This window comes from Myotis lucifugus, unplaced genomic scaffold, assembly GCF_000147115.1.
Source record: "Myotis lucifugus unplaced genomic scaffold, Myoluc2.0 scaffold_424, whole genome shotgun sequence".
NCBI lineage: Eukaryota > Metazoa > Chordata > Mammalia > Chiroptera > Vespertilionidae > Myotis > Myotis lucifugus.
Genome location: NW_005871472.1, coordinates 205,055 through 221,208, shown reverse-complemented (window position 1 = coordinate 221,208; position 16,154 = coordinate 205,055). Strand labels below are relative to the sequence as shown.

Genomic DNA, 16,154 nt, shown 5'->3' with positions numbered 1-16,154 from the left:
ACACACATATATAGATTCCTGCCACAGCTATTGGTCTGTTTAGATTTTCGACATCTTAGGTTGTTTTAATATTTACATATATATTTCATTTCTCAATATATACACCCAACACATAATTTGTCTTAAATGAGATCTCATCTTTTCTGAAGTGTGGTCTTCTCCTTTTCTTTGATTTCATACTTAACCACCTTCTCATTCCCTTCACTTTAGTACATACAACCTAAGTCCAGTATATACTTCATATTTTTCTTTGTGTTCATATGTAGTCCAACATAAGCATATTTGTCATGCTTTACAAAATGGGACATAACACTGTCCTCAATTTTGCTTCTCTTGCTCAATATCTTGCAGATATTGCTCACATTCCTGGCAGAATTCTGATTAATTCCTTGTAATATTATATTCCATTGTATGAAGAAATTATTTATTGTACTTTTCTACTAATGATAAGCAATCACTGTTTATTCCTGCTTTCCATTTCTATGAATTTGCCTATTCCAGACATTTCATATAAATGGACTCTACAATCTGTGGCCTTCCATGACTGGCTTCTTTTACTTAGCATGTTTTCAACATTAACCTATGGTGTAGCATGAATTAGTACTTTATTATTTTTTGAGTAATAGTCACTGTATGGATATAACATGTTTTATCTACTCATCAGTTGATCAATGTAAGTTCCTGCTTTCTGTACATTTAATTTGTATTTAGGCACTATATCAAAATCTTTTAAAGTAGAATCTGTTTTCTTCTACAATTATATGAGGGTGAGAAAGATACAATTATTTCTTTCAATTTTTCATATCCATTAATTACTACATATCTTATTGCATTTGGTAGAACTTCTACTATAACATTAAATAAAAATGGACAGAGTAAAGTAAGCATCTCTGTAGTTTCCGATTTATCTCTCACCAATAAGGATACTTGCTGTTAGTTTTACTTAATTTCCTTATTTTATTTTATTCTAGTTTTTATTAAATTTTTGTTGTTTTAATCCTCACCTGAGGATATTTTTCCCCGCTGATTTTTAGAGAGTGGAGGGAGGGAGACAGAGAGAGAGAAAAACACTGATATGAGACACACATCAGGGCCGAGGACTGAGCCTGCAACTGAGGTACAAGGTAAGAGGTACAGGCCCTTGACCAGAATCGAACCTGTGACCTTCAGTCAATGAGCCAACTATCAGTTTTTATTACTATTTTACTGACTTTTCAACATCTTTTGATATAATCATGTATGGTTTTCCTTCTCTTATTTGTTGATGTAATATACTTTTATATTAAACGATCCTCTCTTACTTGGGAATAAATCTTATTTGGTCATAGGTTATTTTTCTTTTGATACATTGGTAGATGGTGTTTTCTATAGGTCTGTTGAGAAAGTCCTATGTATTTGAGAGTTTTTTGAGGGGATTCCCACTTTTATTTGCTTTTAGTATTAGAATTACGCTGGCTTCATAAAATCATTACAAAAATTACCTTAAAAAAAAAGCCTGGAATCATTTAAATATTATTAAAATAAGTGTTTCTTGAAGATTTGAGAAAACAGCTGTGAAGCCATCTGGTCACTGTGCCTTTTTAATGGTAATCTCTAATTAGCCTTCACACTACTGTGGTAATTCCAATTTTCCTATTATTCTTGAGTCAATTTTTAACTTCCTTTAAGTTTTTTTTTGCCCCCCCCCCCCGGGGTATATATAAAATTTCATTATCATAGTTAGTACTGAAGTAATATACTTGAGCACTTATACTTGAGTATACTATACTTGTACTAGTTGAAGTGCTCAAAATGAATTAACTCATAATTCTCCCAACATCCCTTATGAAATAGGTGCTATTTTCATTTTACAACTGAACAAAATTCTTTGAATGTTTCCCATGTGTGGATATATGTCTTTTAATTAATTATTCCTACCCTTCTTTACATTTGTCCTTTGTTCCTTAACCAAGCTCACAAGAGGTGTGGCATCCTTATCAATTTTTCAAAGCATTTTGATCCTAATTTTTAAAAGTACAACTTTCTTCCAAGGGAAGCTGTGTAGAATTTACATTTCAATCCTTATAAAAAAAACTAGAGGCCCGGTGCACGGATTTGGGAACTGGTGGGGTCCCTTGGAGTGGCCTGCGGGAATTGGACCGTGGCAGGCGGCTGGGGAGGAGTCTGAGCCCGAGCCCGGGCCAGGCGCTGCTGCTAGGTAGTCTCGCTAGCCAAGAGCCCTGCATCTGGTGCCCGTTGGTTAGCTGATGGTCAGTGTGCATTATAGTTACTGGTCGACCTATCAAATGGTCGACTGGTTGCTTTGGCTTTTATATATATAAACTAGAGGCCTAATGCATGAAATTCGTGCCAGAGTAGGCCTTCCTTCCCCCCATCGGCTGCCGGCACCGGCTTCCCTCTGGCACCCGGAACCCAGGCTTCCCTCCGGCCACCAGCAGGTGTCCGGGACCCGGGTTTCCCTTGCAGCCCCAGCTTCATCCAGAAGGTCCCCCAGAAGGACGTCCAATCTAATTAGTATATTATACTTTTATTATTATATATAATAAACTTGTCTAAAATTGCTTATTAGGTAAAACTGTTTTTGATAAAATTAAAAGAAATTTACAATAAAATACAAATAAGTTCAATAAACTGCCACCAACTTTTAGCATCTGTATTTCTTGGACATTATGTCATTATACCTGATCATGTATGTCAACCATTACTGCATTCTGCTGGGGTGGATGAGCAGCAGGGTGTAACAGACGGGGGGATACATTCGGAGGGTGGAAGGCTCGAGGTTCCTCTATTGCTTGCTGCTGTGCATAAGGGAGATGGTGATAATTTTCATCTTGACTAATGGAATTATGTCGAGACAGTCGATCCCTTCTTCCTCTCTGGCGTCTGACAGGAGGACTGTTAACAGCAAATATAAAAAAGGTCATTATAATGTTGAATGATGTGATGTATCAGGATTCTGTATTGCCTCTTTTAAAAACCCATCAGTAATTTATGCTAAGGTAAACTTGAGTATTAAATAATTGCTATAGTTCCCCATCACCTATAAAAACTTACAATGTAAATAAAATGTTTTTAAATTAAAATACAGTTAATATACAATGTTATCTTATTTCAGGTGCACAACAGTTATTCAACATTTAAACACTTAAAGAAATTATTACTATAAGTTTATCATAACCATTTGATAACGTACAAGGTTATCACAATACTCTTGATTATATTCCCTGTTGTCATACATTACATTCCCGTGATCTGATTTTAAAACTGGAAATTTGTATTTCTTATTCTCCTTTACCTTTTTTTGCCCTCTATTTTATTCCCTTCCCTTCTAGCATCCATCAGCTTATTACATTATATTACATATACATTGCAATGTATGTATTTTTAAAATAATGAAAATAAAATTGGTATTCAACTCTGAAAGTATTTAGAAATCAATAGCTAACTACTGTCACTTTTTTAATTGCATGAAATTGCTCGTTTATAGACAAAAATTATCAAATATCAGCAATTTCATATGGTTTTAACCTATTATTTTTCTCCTTTTATTTTATAAGCATTATATAAAAAAATTTAATCTGCATATACCTTTGTCAGTATTCATTTCACATATGCCTAATGGGAACTTTTACATTTGTCTAAAACATACAGAAAGATATATTTCCTATATGCCCAAAATGACAATTTTTAAAATAAGTAGAAAATTCATGAAATAACTAAAGAACATTTATTGACAACTACAAATATAACAGAATTGAGTAAATGCTGAGAATGGATATGATTGGGAGATAGTGTCAGATAAATAGTCCATTAATACACAGGATTTTCAGTTAGAATCTGATTATTGAAGGAAATCACTTTTACTCTCCATGCACTAGTCATCTACATAGTTTAACACAAATTTAACAAGTATTTTGACTAGACTTTCATTTTCTATTTTCCTATAATTCCACAATTTATTTCAACTGCTTTTTACAATGGCTCAGCACCAATGCAACTTGAAAAAGCAGCAGGTCTCATTATAATGTACTCAATATCGGTAACAGAGGCTAAACAACCCCCTCATAGACACAGCTGCACAGCCACCTCAGCAATCTTTATTGATGTCAGGTCACTTCTCTCTCAATTGTCCCACTTTGCACCTCTAAATTTGTTTCCTCTCACTCCCAACTGCTCAATCTTAGAGAAAACAAAGAACACTCCTTTGTGGCATTAACTCCTCAATAGTGCTCTTGATACCATCCCCCAGGTTATTGCTACATGAATTGCTTCTTTCATTTTTATTAGCATATCTCTTTTTTTGCATTTTCCCTTCAAAATCTATATATTGTACTTCACTGAATTTAAGATGCCATCCACCTTAAACTCACTTTTAAAATGTTTTTTTCTGAGATAATTTTAATATAGTTTCGCAAAACCCTCAACCAGCATTCCTTCATGCTAATATCTTCCATTAGCTTAGAAAAATTATCAAAAGAAACCTCAGCATCACACCATCAATTAATGAACAAGATGTATTGAGATTTTATCAGTTTTTCCACCAATGGCCCCGATCACTGTTTTGAAATCCAAGGCGGGATCTTATTATTGCATATAGTTTTCATGTTTCCTAACTTAATTTCTCCAATCTGTCACATTTTCTCAGTCTTTCTTTATCTTTCATGACCTTGAAACCTCTGAAGACATAGACATTTACTCTTTAGAATGTTCCTCAACTTGGGTTTGTCTGATGTTTTCTCATGATCTGCTTGAGGTTATACATTACTGGACAGGATACAGAGGTGACATGCTCTTTCAATACATCATAGTAAGGAGCATAGTACATAAGTATGCATCATTGGTATATATTTATATATCATTGACCACTTGGCTAACTTGGTGTCTGCCAACACCCCCTACAAAACCATTCTTCCTTCATAATTACTAATCTGCTTCTACTGAAAGTTTGTCAATAATTTTACATGTATGAATGAATGGTCAACAATTATTATGGTATTCTAATAGTGATTTTCTAGTCCCCTTATTTCTTCTACATGTATTAATTGGAATTCGTTAAGGAACAGCTGTCACATCTTTCCCATATATTTGTTTACTGTTATTTATAATCATGTGCTCATGGATATTTATTTTATTATCCTATCTAATAAAAGAGAAACATGGTGATTAGCCGTATGGCCGCTACCCTTCCCATTGGCTAATCACTGAGATATGCAAATTAACTGCCAACCAAGATGGCGGCCGGCAGCCAGGCAGCTGATGCGAACAGGGAGGCTTGCTTGCTTCAGTGACGGAGGAAGCCAGGTTCCCCGCCTGCCTTGCCGGCCTCTCAGCTGCTCTCTAAGAAACATTGTAACAAATATAGAAGCTAAACAAAACCCCAGAAACCTCCTTTCAGTCAGCCAGGCTTCAGCCAGCAGGACCGCAACATTGTTTCAAATACAGAAGCTAAACAAAGGCCAGAAACCTGCTTTCAGCAGCTGAGCCTCAGAGCTAAAGCTGGCCCAGAATAAAAAAAAGAAAAAGAAAAAAAGGAGCGGTTGGGCGCTTCAGTCACCCGCCAGCCTGAAAACGGCCCTCAGCCCCTCATCCAGGCTGGCCAGGTACCCCACCCTGATCCAGGACACCCTTCAGGGCAAACCAGCTGGTCCCCACCCGTGCACCAGGTCTCTATCCTATATAGTAAAAGGGTAATATGCCTCCCAGCACCGGGATCAGCGGAGCAGCAAGGCCTCCCAGCACCGGATCAGCAGAGCCGCGAGGCCTCCCGGCACAAGGATCAGCGTGACAGGGGGCAGCGCCCAAACCCCCTGATCGCCCTGGGGCTCTGTGTGTGACAGGGGGCAGGGCCACAACCTCCCTATCCGCCCTGCTCTGTTCGTGACAGGGGAAGGCGCCCCAACCCCCTAATCAGCCCTGCTCTGTGCCTGATAGGGGGGAGCTCCCCAACCCCCTGATCGCCCTGAGGCTCTGTGTGTGACAGGGTGCGGCACCCCCCCCCCCCCCGGGCCCTGGTCTGTGTGTGAAGGGGGAAAGCCATAACCTCCCCATCGGCCCTGCCCTGAGTGTGACAGTGGGGGTGCCCCAACCCCCTGATACACCCTGCTCTGTGTGTGAAAGGGGGTGGGGCCCCCCAACCCCCTGATCCACCCTGCTCTGTGTGTGACAGGGTATGGAGGCCCAACCCCCCTGGTGGGCCCAGTGTGACAGGGGGCGGTGCCCAACCCCCCAATCGGCCCTACCCTGAGCGTGACTAGGGGTGGCATCGCAACCTCCCGATCCGCCCTGCTCTGTGCATGACGGGGGCGGCGCCCCAACTCCCCAATCGGCCCTGCTCTGAGCCCGACCAGGGGCTGCACCTAGGGATTGGGCCTGCCCTCTGCCACCCGGGAGCAGGCCTAAGCCAGCAGGTCGTTATCTCCTGAGGGGTCCCAGACTACGAGAGGGCACAGGCCGGGCTGAGGGACCCTCCCCCCCCCCGCTTTGAGTGCACAAATTTTTGTGCACCGGGCCTCTAGTCTACACTAATAAAAGAGAAAGATGCAAATTGACTGCAGCTTTTCAATGCCCACCAGCCAATCAGGAGTGAGTATGCAAATTAACCCAACAAAGATGGTGGGTTAATTTGCATACACAGGCGCCGAGCGGCCAGAGGTGGGTTCCGCACTGCCCCAGCCACTCTGGGCCTCTGGGCAGTGTGGGAAGGCGGGAAGGCGGCTCTAGGCTGGAGCGAAGGCGGTGCCGGCAGCCAGGGGAAGGAAGGCCCATTCTTGCACGAATCTTCATGCATTGGGCCTCTAGTTTTGGTTATAATATACACTACTGTTTTATTTTGTTGTTCAAATTTTTTCAACTTTATCCAATGGGAGCACTTTCAAGTTCAGTTCCTGTGACCTTTCACTATGTCCTTATCCTTTTGAGCACTTCCTTAATATCTGACACCACAATATGCTGCGGTTTATCTTATATTTTCCCTACACCAATTCTGGAATTAACCAGGTCTCCAAAGAGCCTTGGAATCTTTAATTGCAGAGTGGCTGATATTTTGAAGCCAGGTGTGCTCACTGCTACATGGGAGTCATACCACTGTCTCTAGTCTCTTAGAGAACATAACAAGAAATTTTATCCATGCATACTAACTCGTGTATTTTGCACATAACATATCTTTATATCTGTACCAGTATTTTATTTTAATTACTTACTAGAGGCCTGGTGCACGAATTCATGCATGGGTGAGGTCTGGCTGGCCCACCCCATCAGGGGGAGGGGCCGTGGGTGGTTGGCGGACTGGCCCCACCCCCTGGTCGAACTCCCGGTCGAGGGGACAATTTGCCTTTTATTATATAGGATTTGAAGAGCTAATTGGCTTTAATTAAGTAATTCTGAATACAGCAGCAAGTCTCCCATATAGCAACTAGATGGGTGCTATCTGCAAAAATATTTTAAAGGACTGTTTTATATATCACAAAAAAAGAAGAAAAATGTTTTCAATTAAATTATGATATAGCATCATCTTTAAGTCTTTATTTGATGTTAAGATGTGTAAGCTTTATATTCTATATATTCTTTATATTCTATATGCTCACATCACTCATCTCCTGATAAAAATCTCAACCTGCCTATACACTTTAAGAGCCCCCTTTTAGATTCATTTTGTTATATCACTTGCTCTTACTCTCACTTCCCTACTCTAAAATAATTTCAATAACGCTCACACCAAACACAAATTAAGATCCAAGTCCTCATTCTGACATGTAAGTCCCTTTACGATTTTGGTTCCTATCTTTCCTGTATTCCTCTCATTAAATCTCTGTGTGTCTTTGTGATAGAACATTTAGAAAGAACTATGAGAAAAATTTAGAAATGAGAAATAGTGATAAAAGATGGACAAGTATTTCTTTCAGTTGACTTTACAATGGTGATAGATACTTACTTTGTCATTTTGTTTTAAGATTATCACTTGTAAATAGTGCAAAGCAGTTTCCTCCTGCCTTCTGTTGGACTGAATTTTCTATGTATGCTGTTATCTGTTTCATTGTGTGGAAGCTATACATTCTAGTTCTATTCTTCTAGTATTTACTCTTAATTTTTTCAATCCTCACCCAAGTATATGCTTATTGATTTTTAGACAGAGGGAGGAAGGAGGAAGGAGGGAGAGGGAGAGAAGAAAGCAGAGAGAGGAGGGGGGAGGCGGGAAGGAGATGGTGGGAGAGGGAGAGGGAGAGGTTAGTTGCCTCTCGCACACATCCTGACTGGGGATCAAACCTGCAACCCAGGTATGTGCTCTGATCAGGAATCAAACCTGACACCCTTTGGTGCATGGGACAACACTCCAACCAACGGAGCCACACCAGCTAGAGCTATATAAAAACTTTCTTTCCCACATTTTCCATTTTGCCCTTTTACACTACAGTCTGGGAAGATTCCTCCACTTGATATTCTATAAATGAAGACACTTTTTTTGTCCATTTATTGAGTTCTTAATTTTACCAATAAGAATTTTAGTTGATTTTTATAAAATCAATCTGCTCACCCTAACCGGTTTGGCTCAATGGATAGAGCGTCAGCCTGTGGACTCAAGGGTCCCAGGTTCGATTCCGGTCAAGGGCATGTACCTTGGTTGCGGGCACATCCCCAGTAGCGGGTGTGCAGGAGGCAGCTGAATCGATGTTTCTCTCTCATCGATGTTTCTAACTCTCTATCCCTCTCCCTTCCTCTCTGTAAAAAATCAATAAAATATATATAAAAATTAAAAAAAAAAATCAATCTGCTTTTGCATCTCTCTCATATTCCACTTATTCTAAGTCTATTTTGTTCATTCCATTTCTTCAAGTTATTTGTTTTATTGAGTTCAGTGCTCTTCTTTCATTGTTGGGTTTTCCTCAAATGTTTAGTAATTTTCTTTCTGTGTGTTCATCTTTGTAGTTGAAATTATGCTAGACTATTGTTGAATATTGAATCTATTTGCACAGCCTGCTTCTGGAAGAAAATCTGGCAGCTAAGCTTATAGCTAGCCTACAATGAAGTATTAAAGGGGGAATGGACTAAGGAGAGTAACACACTGCCGGGTAGAATATAGGCTTATGGGTAGCTGGTTTTCTAGGTAAGTGCTCCCCGCATCCCTCCTTTGTATTACCATGAATGTAGAGCATGATACTTTTCTTCAATTTGAGAACCCAGAGCTAGCTCCTACTACCATGTGGAAACAGGCACGTCTAACACACCCTTTCTAGTCCAGAGCATTTTCTATGATCTAATAATTGCATTCCTAGGCTTTTGAAGAGATATAAAGATTCCACCCATAAAGTCTTCCTAACTCAAGATTTAACAATATTTCTTAGGTTATCAACAAATGGAACATGAAAACAGCTGTCCCACCCTAAAGATGCACTATTTCACTGGAAGAAGAAACGTATGACCTTAGACAACAACCAAAGAGGAAGCAGCTCAGGAAGAAATGTATTCCCCTAGAAAGGAAAGGCAAAGGCCAAATCCCATGAAAGAGAGGACTGAGAGTTGAACTAAACACAAATCACTCTTCATAGAAAGAGTCCACACTTTTGTAAGAAAGCTAATTATGCTCCCAATTGCCTTGGAAGATACAGAAGAAATAGCAACAGAGTGGAGAAGAGGTAGCTCATTTCTAGGATCTCCTTAATCTTCTTCCTATTGTGAATGATAAAATGCATTTTTCCATATTCAGGATTATAGGCTGGCCTGCAAAAAGTCTTCAACAACCATAAGGTAATTGAATTAATATATAATGTTATGAATTGATTTTAGGTAAATCACTTTAGCCTCTTTCAATTTCTTTTTCTGTTGACCACAAGCTAAATAAATTCTCACAATCTAATGTAGAAGTCTAAACTTATAATATCATTTTTCATGTTTGAGTGTACAAGTACATATGTGTTGATGTGCTTATAAAATACCTACAGAAAAAACACACACACTTACCAATGGAAGAAAATTTAAGAAATAAATTGTAATCAACTAACCTTCTTCTGTTGCGTGCAGGTGTGTTGCATCGTTCCCCTGAGAAGTGATGTTGACTTGGTCGAACTGAAGGGGGCTGCCTATTTGATGTCATCTCCCATGGTCGCATTGGTGGTGAGGGAGCTGGTGATGCTGATGTATAATCAAAGACTGAATGAGAGAGGCGCTGTCTCTTGGGACTTGGACTATCTTCACTCTGCCAATGCAACAAAAATCAATCATCCAAATAAGACCTTTTAAGGATTTTAAATTACTGTGTATGCATAGTTATTTAAATATATCAGTGGTTCTCAACCTTCCTAATGCTGCAACCCTTTAATACAGTTCCTCATGTTGTGGTGACCCCCAACCATAAAATTATTTTCGTTGCTACTTCATAACTGTAATTTTGCTACTGTTATGAATCGTAATGTAAATATCTGATATGCTACATGTGTTTTCCGATGGTCGCGACCCACAGGTTGAGAACTGCTGAAATGTATTTACCCTCAAGTGTAAAGGAGGGAAAAAATACACCATAAACCAAAATTAAATACCTTTAAAGAAAAAGATTCTGGGGGACAGAGGAGAAGAGAGATAAACAGTAAGTAATATCAAATGAAAAGTAAGCTCTGTTTCTTAAAAATAATCATAAAATTCATCAAATAACAACATACAAGGTACACAATAGGGTAATAAGCAATTGTATGGTATTTAACCATCTCTTTAACCCCTTGAGTGCCGGGGAGCGCAATTGTGCTCCTCCTGTCTTTCGCCAAAAGTGCCGGGAGCGCTATCGCGTTCCTCCTGCAGTGTCCAGTTCTAAGTCTGCTTTTATTAGTGATGGTGATATTGCTAAATATGTCAATTCTTGCTGTGAAGATGATGATTTTGTGGAAGATATTGAATATGTAACTTCATTTACTTGCGATTCATAATTTTTTCCCTAAACTGCTGTAAAATCAGCAAAAATGCCTTGGCAATTTTAGCATAGTTCCTAGGATATTGATTGGCACTCAAAGGGTTAAAATCTCCATTCAACTGAGAAATTCCATTATGCTCTCCCATCAGTTAACAGCTGCTCTTTTAGGAATCAATTTGTAGCTGAGAGATCAATTTAGGAGGGGGTATAATTTAAGTAGGCCCTTGACTTGATTCTAAACCACACTCCTCAGCATCCTTATTTCTGTTGTTTAAGGCCATTACATTTATTTTCTTTAATAAAAGTTACCTGGATAGAATAAGGCTTATATAAAACAGACAAAAAGAAATAGTCAACAGATCTAAATCAGCAATCTTCAACCAGTGTGCCGCAATAATTTTTAAAACATGCATTACCTGGATATTTAGTCGGGGCACTGACCTTTCTTTCCTTTAGATTGTCAAATTTAAAAAATGACAACAGCCAATACAACAATAGCTGTCCGGTGCAAATAAATCAAAATTATACCTCTTTTGGATTAAATCAGCAAAATATGTATTTTTTGGTGTGCCACAGAATTTCAGTAAGTAGGTTCTGTATGTTATGAGATGAAAAACAATGAAAAATTGCTGATCTAGATTATCACTTCTCAACTAGAATGTCACAGCATTTTTGGTAAAACATGGAGTTTCAGATAGATCATGGGAATGGATGATTCAAAACTCACATATGTTACATGCTGGCACATAGTTTCAAGTTTTCAAGAATCATAGCATTGCTTACTAGCTATAAAACTGGTATGAATCACTTCATTGAATTAACTCCCCCCACACAACTCAATTTCCCAATTGAGCCTCACCAAAACTGTCAAAATTACAAATGAACTCAAGAGTCTGATTAAGGCTGTGTTCCTAAAAGAACCTCTCCTAACTTCAATCTACTCTCGGCCACTTCTAATTATTTGGGTAATACAGCACTTTTGATTGTAATATAATTGGTACCTGTTGCTAGCAAAAAAATCAGTAAGTATATGGTGCTACTTACTACAACATTAGATTTTACGAGATAACATAAAACAGAACTGACTAAACTATTAGGAAAGAAGCAAACTGCTAAGTGGTTATTTTTGATCATTCCAAATATTTTAACAGAGGTATTTCCAAAAACCACATAATTTTCCTTCTATATTTAAGAATATTATTTCAAATTTGTCATTGTAACTAAAACAAAATAGTTTTCAGAACCATATACTCTTTGTAACTTTTTGCCACACTAACCTTTTCTCCCTAGATTTAACAGTGCTATTACAAGTATACTTGCTTTGACCCCTTGATTTTAGTAAGAACTTCAGTTATGTTCTGATCATCTTAAAACTTAAAAAATAAAAAAATAACCATTGAAATTTACATATTTTGATTTTTTTAAAAAATGTCAGAATGAGCAACAATTTTTTTTTTTTAAGAATGAGCAACACTTTACCAAAAAATCCTCAGTTTCCAACAAAGGAAAGAGGGAGTAACCTACAAAGAAACAAAAATTAGATTAGCATTAGACTTCCCACAGAAAACAAAAGCTAAAAATGCTCTGAGGGAAAATGATATAGAGTTTTATACTCCAATGAAACTATTAATCTAGTGTGAAGGCAAAAACAATGACCTTGCCAGATTCAAAGTTGCTTCTCAGGCCATGGCCTGTGTGGCTCAATTGGTTATAGTGTCATCCTCAGGGCTCTGGTTCAATTCCCAGTTAGGGTACCTATCCAGGTTGTGGGTTCATTCCCTGGTTGGAGTGCCTATGAAAGGCAACCAATCAATGTTTCTCTCTCTCTCTTCCTTCCTCTCTCTCTAGAATCAATGAAAAACTTATCCTCGAGTGAGGATTTAAAAAACAAAGTTGTTGGAGGGATCTGGAGAGTATTATGCTAAGCGAAATAAGCCAGTCAGAGAAAGACAAGTATCACAAGATCTCACTCATATGTGGTATCTAATGAACAAAATAGATCCAGAGTCAGAAGCATGAATCAGACTATGAAATCTCAAGAGAGAAGGGGAGGATAGGTGGGTGGGAAGAGATCAACCAAAGAACTTGTATGCATAGATGCATAACCCATGGACAGACATTAAGGTGGTGAAGGCCTTGGGGGGGGGGGGTGTAGAAGGGGTCAAGGGGGGGACATCTGTAATACTTTCAACAATAAAGATTTAATTAAAAGAAAAACAAGTTGCTTCTCACATATCTGTTCAGAGGAATTTACTTGATTGATTTTATGTGAGTGAGCAAGCTCTTCTCTTTCACGTGAGGAAATATATACAAACTAGAGGCCTGGTGCACGAAATTCGTGCACGGGGTGGGGGGTGGGTGGTGGGTGGGTGTCCCTCAGCCAGGCCTGCACCCTCTCGCTATCCAGGACCCCTCAGGGTATGTCGAACTGCCGGCTTAGGCCCGATCCCGCAGGGATCCTGCAGGGATCGGGCCTAAACCAGCAGTCAGACATCCCTCTTGCAATCTGGGACCGCTGGCTCCTAACTGCTCCCCTGCCTGCCTGCCTGATCGCCCCTAACCACTCTGCCTGCCTGCCTGATGCCTCTAACTGCTTGCCTGCCTGCCTGCCTGGTCACCCCTAACCGCCTCTGCCTCAGCCCCTGCACCGGGACCCGGGCTTTCCTCCCTCTGGCCGGCCACAGGCACCGGGGACCCAGGCGGCTTCGCCTGGGCAGGCACCCGGGACCCCGGCAGCTTTGCCCGGGCCCCAGCTTTTGTCAGGAAGGATGTCCGTAATACGTCGGGTCTATCTGGTCTAATTAGCATTTTACCCTTTTATTAGTATAGATAAAGGAACCAATAAACAGTAGAAGTGAAAAGAAATTACAGGATGATGGCAGGTCCAAAAAGTAATAATTCCAAATTAGAACAAGAAGTCAGAGGACTCTGAGAAAAATACCCTAAATAATGTGGATATCAAAAACAGTAAGAACTTGGAAGTTCTTAATAAAATGTAAGCACATGGATCTCTTGCCATAAGAAACATAAAAGGCAATCCGAGTGTCTAGGAAAAACAAATCCATACCATTCTGTCACCTAAAGCATTCTTTGAGTTGAATAGTTTGAAAATTCCATCTCCTCCTCCATGGGCCAAACATGCTACCTGGTTCTGCAACAACTATATAGATATTCCTAATAATATAAAGGATGTCTAATGGTTTTCAATTATTATAATTAACTGAGGACAAGGCAAGAAATATCACTATTATAGTTAGAGAATAGAACAGCCCTAACCAGCTAGCTGAGTTGGTTAGAATGTTGTCGCATTACACCAAGGTTGTGGGTTCAATGCCCAGTTAGGGCACATACAAGAATCAACAATGAATGCATAAATAAGTGAAACAATAAATCGATGTTTTTTTTTTCTCTCTCTCTCTAAAAATCAATCAATATATAAATTTTAAAAAATAGCAACATTGTAAACTTTGATATGATATAAAGACTTCTGTGACAAAATCATGGACTAAATGTGAAAATCCCAATATAAATATCTAGAAATAATGGCTTAACACAACAAAAAATACTTTTTAAATGCACTGCTGAACTCAGAAAAAAAAAAAGGAAATTACTAAGGACCAGAAAGAAAGAGGATAACTGACAACCAGGTTTGGTTTTTGATGTTCCCAGGGAGGACAGAGGACAAGGTCTTATCATTAAGACCCCTGCACAGCCAAACTTTCCAATACTTTCAACAAAAGAAAAGACTAGAAAAAGTCAGCTCACTGGTAATAGAGAGTCCATAACGACAGAGATGTCTACTCAGTTTGGATTGGTAATTGGAAGAAGTATTACTCCTCTAAGAATTCAAACCACAGGTTAGCTTAGAAATTAATATACAACTGGTCCAGAACTAGGCTACCAAAAGGATGCTTGACAGAAGTAAAAGCAAAGCAGAATTTAAAGGGATACTCCCAACTTACCTAAGCCAGCAATTTTCAACTAGTGTGGCACTAGAATTTTTAAAAGGTGCAATACCTGACCTCTTTTCCTTTAGATTGTCAAATTAAAAAATGACAACAGCCAGATGTGAGGACAATCTGGCTGCGACATCTGTCACCCATTGACCACCAGGGTTGATTCACTGGTTACACGGGTTTCCCCCTACTCCTTCACCAATCCATGTGCGTCCCTCCCAAAGCTGCATGTTCCATTGAAGAGGATGACCTTTCCCCCAGAGAAGAGGACCAGTCTTCGACCAAGGGTATATAAGTAGCTCCCCTGCTAGAACTTAAAAAAAACACACAACAACAACCAACACAATAGCTATCTGGTGTTAATGAATCAAAATTATTCCTTTTTTTTGGTCATATTTGGCAAATATATATATATATTTTGTGCCACAGAATTTTAGTAATTAGTTTATGTGCCACGAGATGAAAAAGGTTGAAAATTGCTGACCTAAGCCAGTGGTTCTTAAACTTTTGTATGGGTCAAAAAAATGCCAGATTGTTGGGCCCACTCCCCAGTCTGATTCAGAAAATTTGAATTGGCCCAATAATTTGCATTTCTAACATGATCCCAGGTAATATTTGCTACTAATGGCCTGGGACTACACTTTGAGAATCACTAAACTAAGAGATAAGGGACTCTCTTAGGGAAAGTCCCTAAGAATAAATTCACCATGACAGAAACATTGGTTTTGAATTCTCAGAAGTTCCTGCCTCTCTCTGTTGATTCTGTGCCTGTGGCTGACTTTTGAAAGTACCAAATGTTGACAACCTAAATCCCTAAGATGTTGATTCAAACCAGGTACAAATACTATACTGGTAGAGTACTGTAGCGATATTACAGTAGAGAATTCAGGTGCAGGTTTAGGGATCAAGGGAGGGGAAGAGGGGGATGAAGGAAGAATGTGAGGAAGGACAGAAGAAAACTAGCTAACTAGTTTTTATACTTAGTATTTAACACCTGATAAAATGCGTATAGGATTATATCTCTTCTTTTTTAAAATATATTTTTATTGATTTCAGAGAGGGAGAGGGTGAGAGAGATAGAAACATGAATGATGAGAGAGAATCATTGATTGGCTGCCTCCTACATACCCCATATTGGGGATGGAGCCCGCAACCAGGGCATGTGCCCTTGACTGGAATCGAACCCAGGACCCTTCAGTCCACAGGCCGACGCTCTATCCACTGAGCCAAACTGGCTAGGGCTATACCTCTATTAATACCAAATCATCATTAAAAGTGAAAACAGCTTTGGCCTATATGCTAAA

At 39.3% G+C, this 16,154-nt stretch overlaps 1 protein-coding gene across 1 annotated transcript in view; it reads right to left on the bottom strand.

The window, feature by feature from the left end:
• RNF38 (ring finger protein 38) overlaps nt 1–16,154 on the bottom strand; it is a 67,045-nt gene that overhangs the window by 23,709 nt on the left and 27,182 nt on the right. Inside the window, 2 exon segments of the mRNA XM_014468047.1 lie at nt 2,682–2,895; nt 9,996–10,189. Coding sequence (XP_014323533.1) covers nt 2,682–2,895; nt 9,996–10,102 — 321 coding nt within the window. The 5' untranslated portion in view covers nt 10,103–10,189.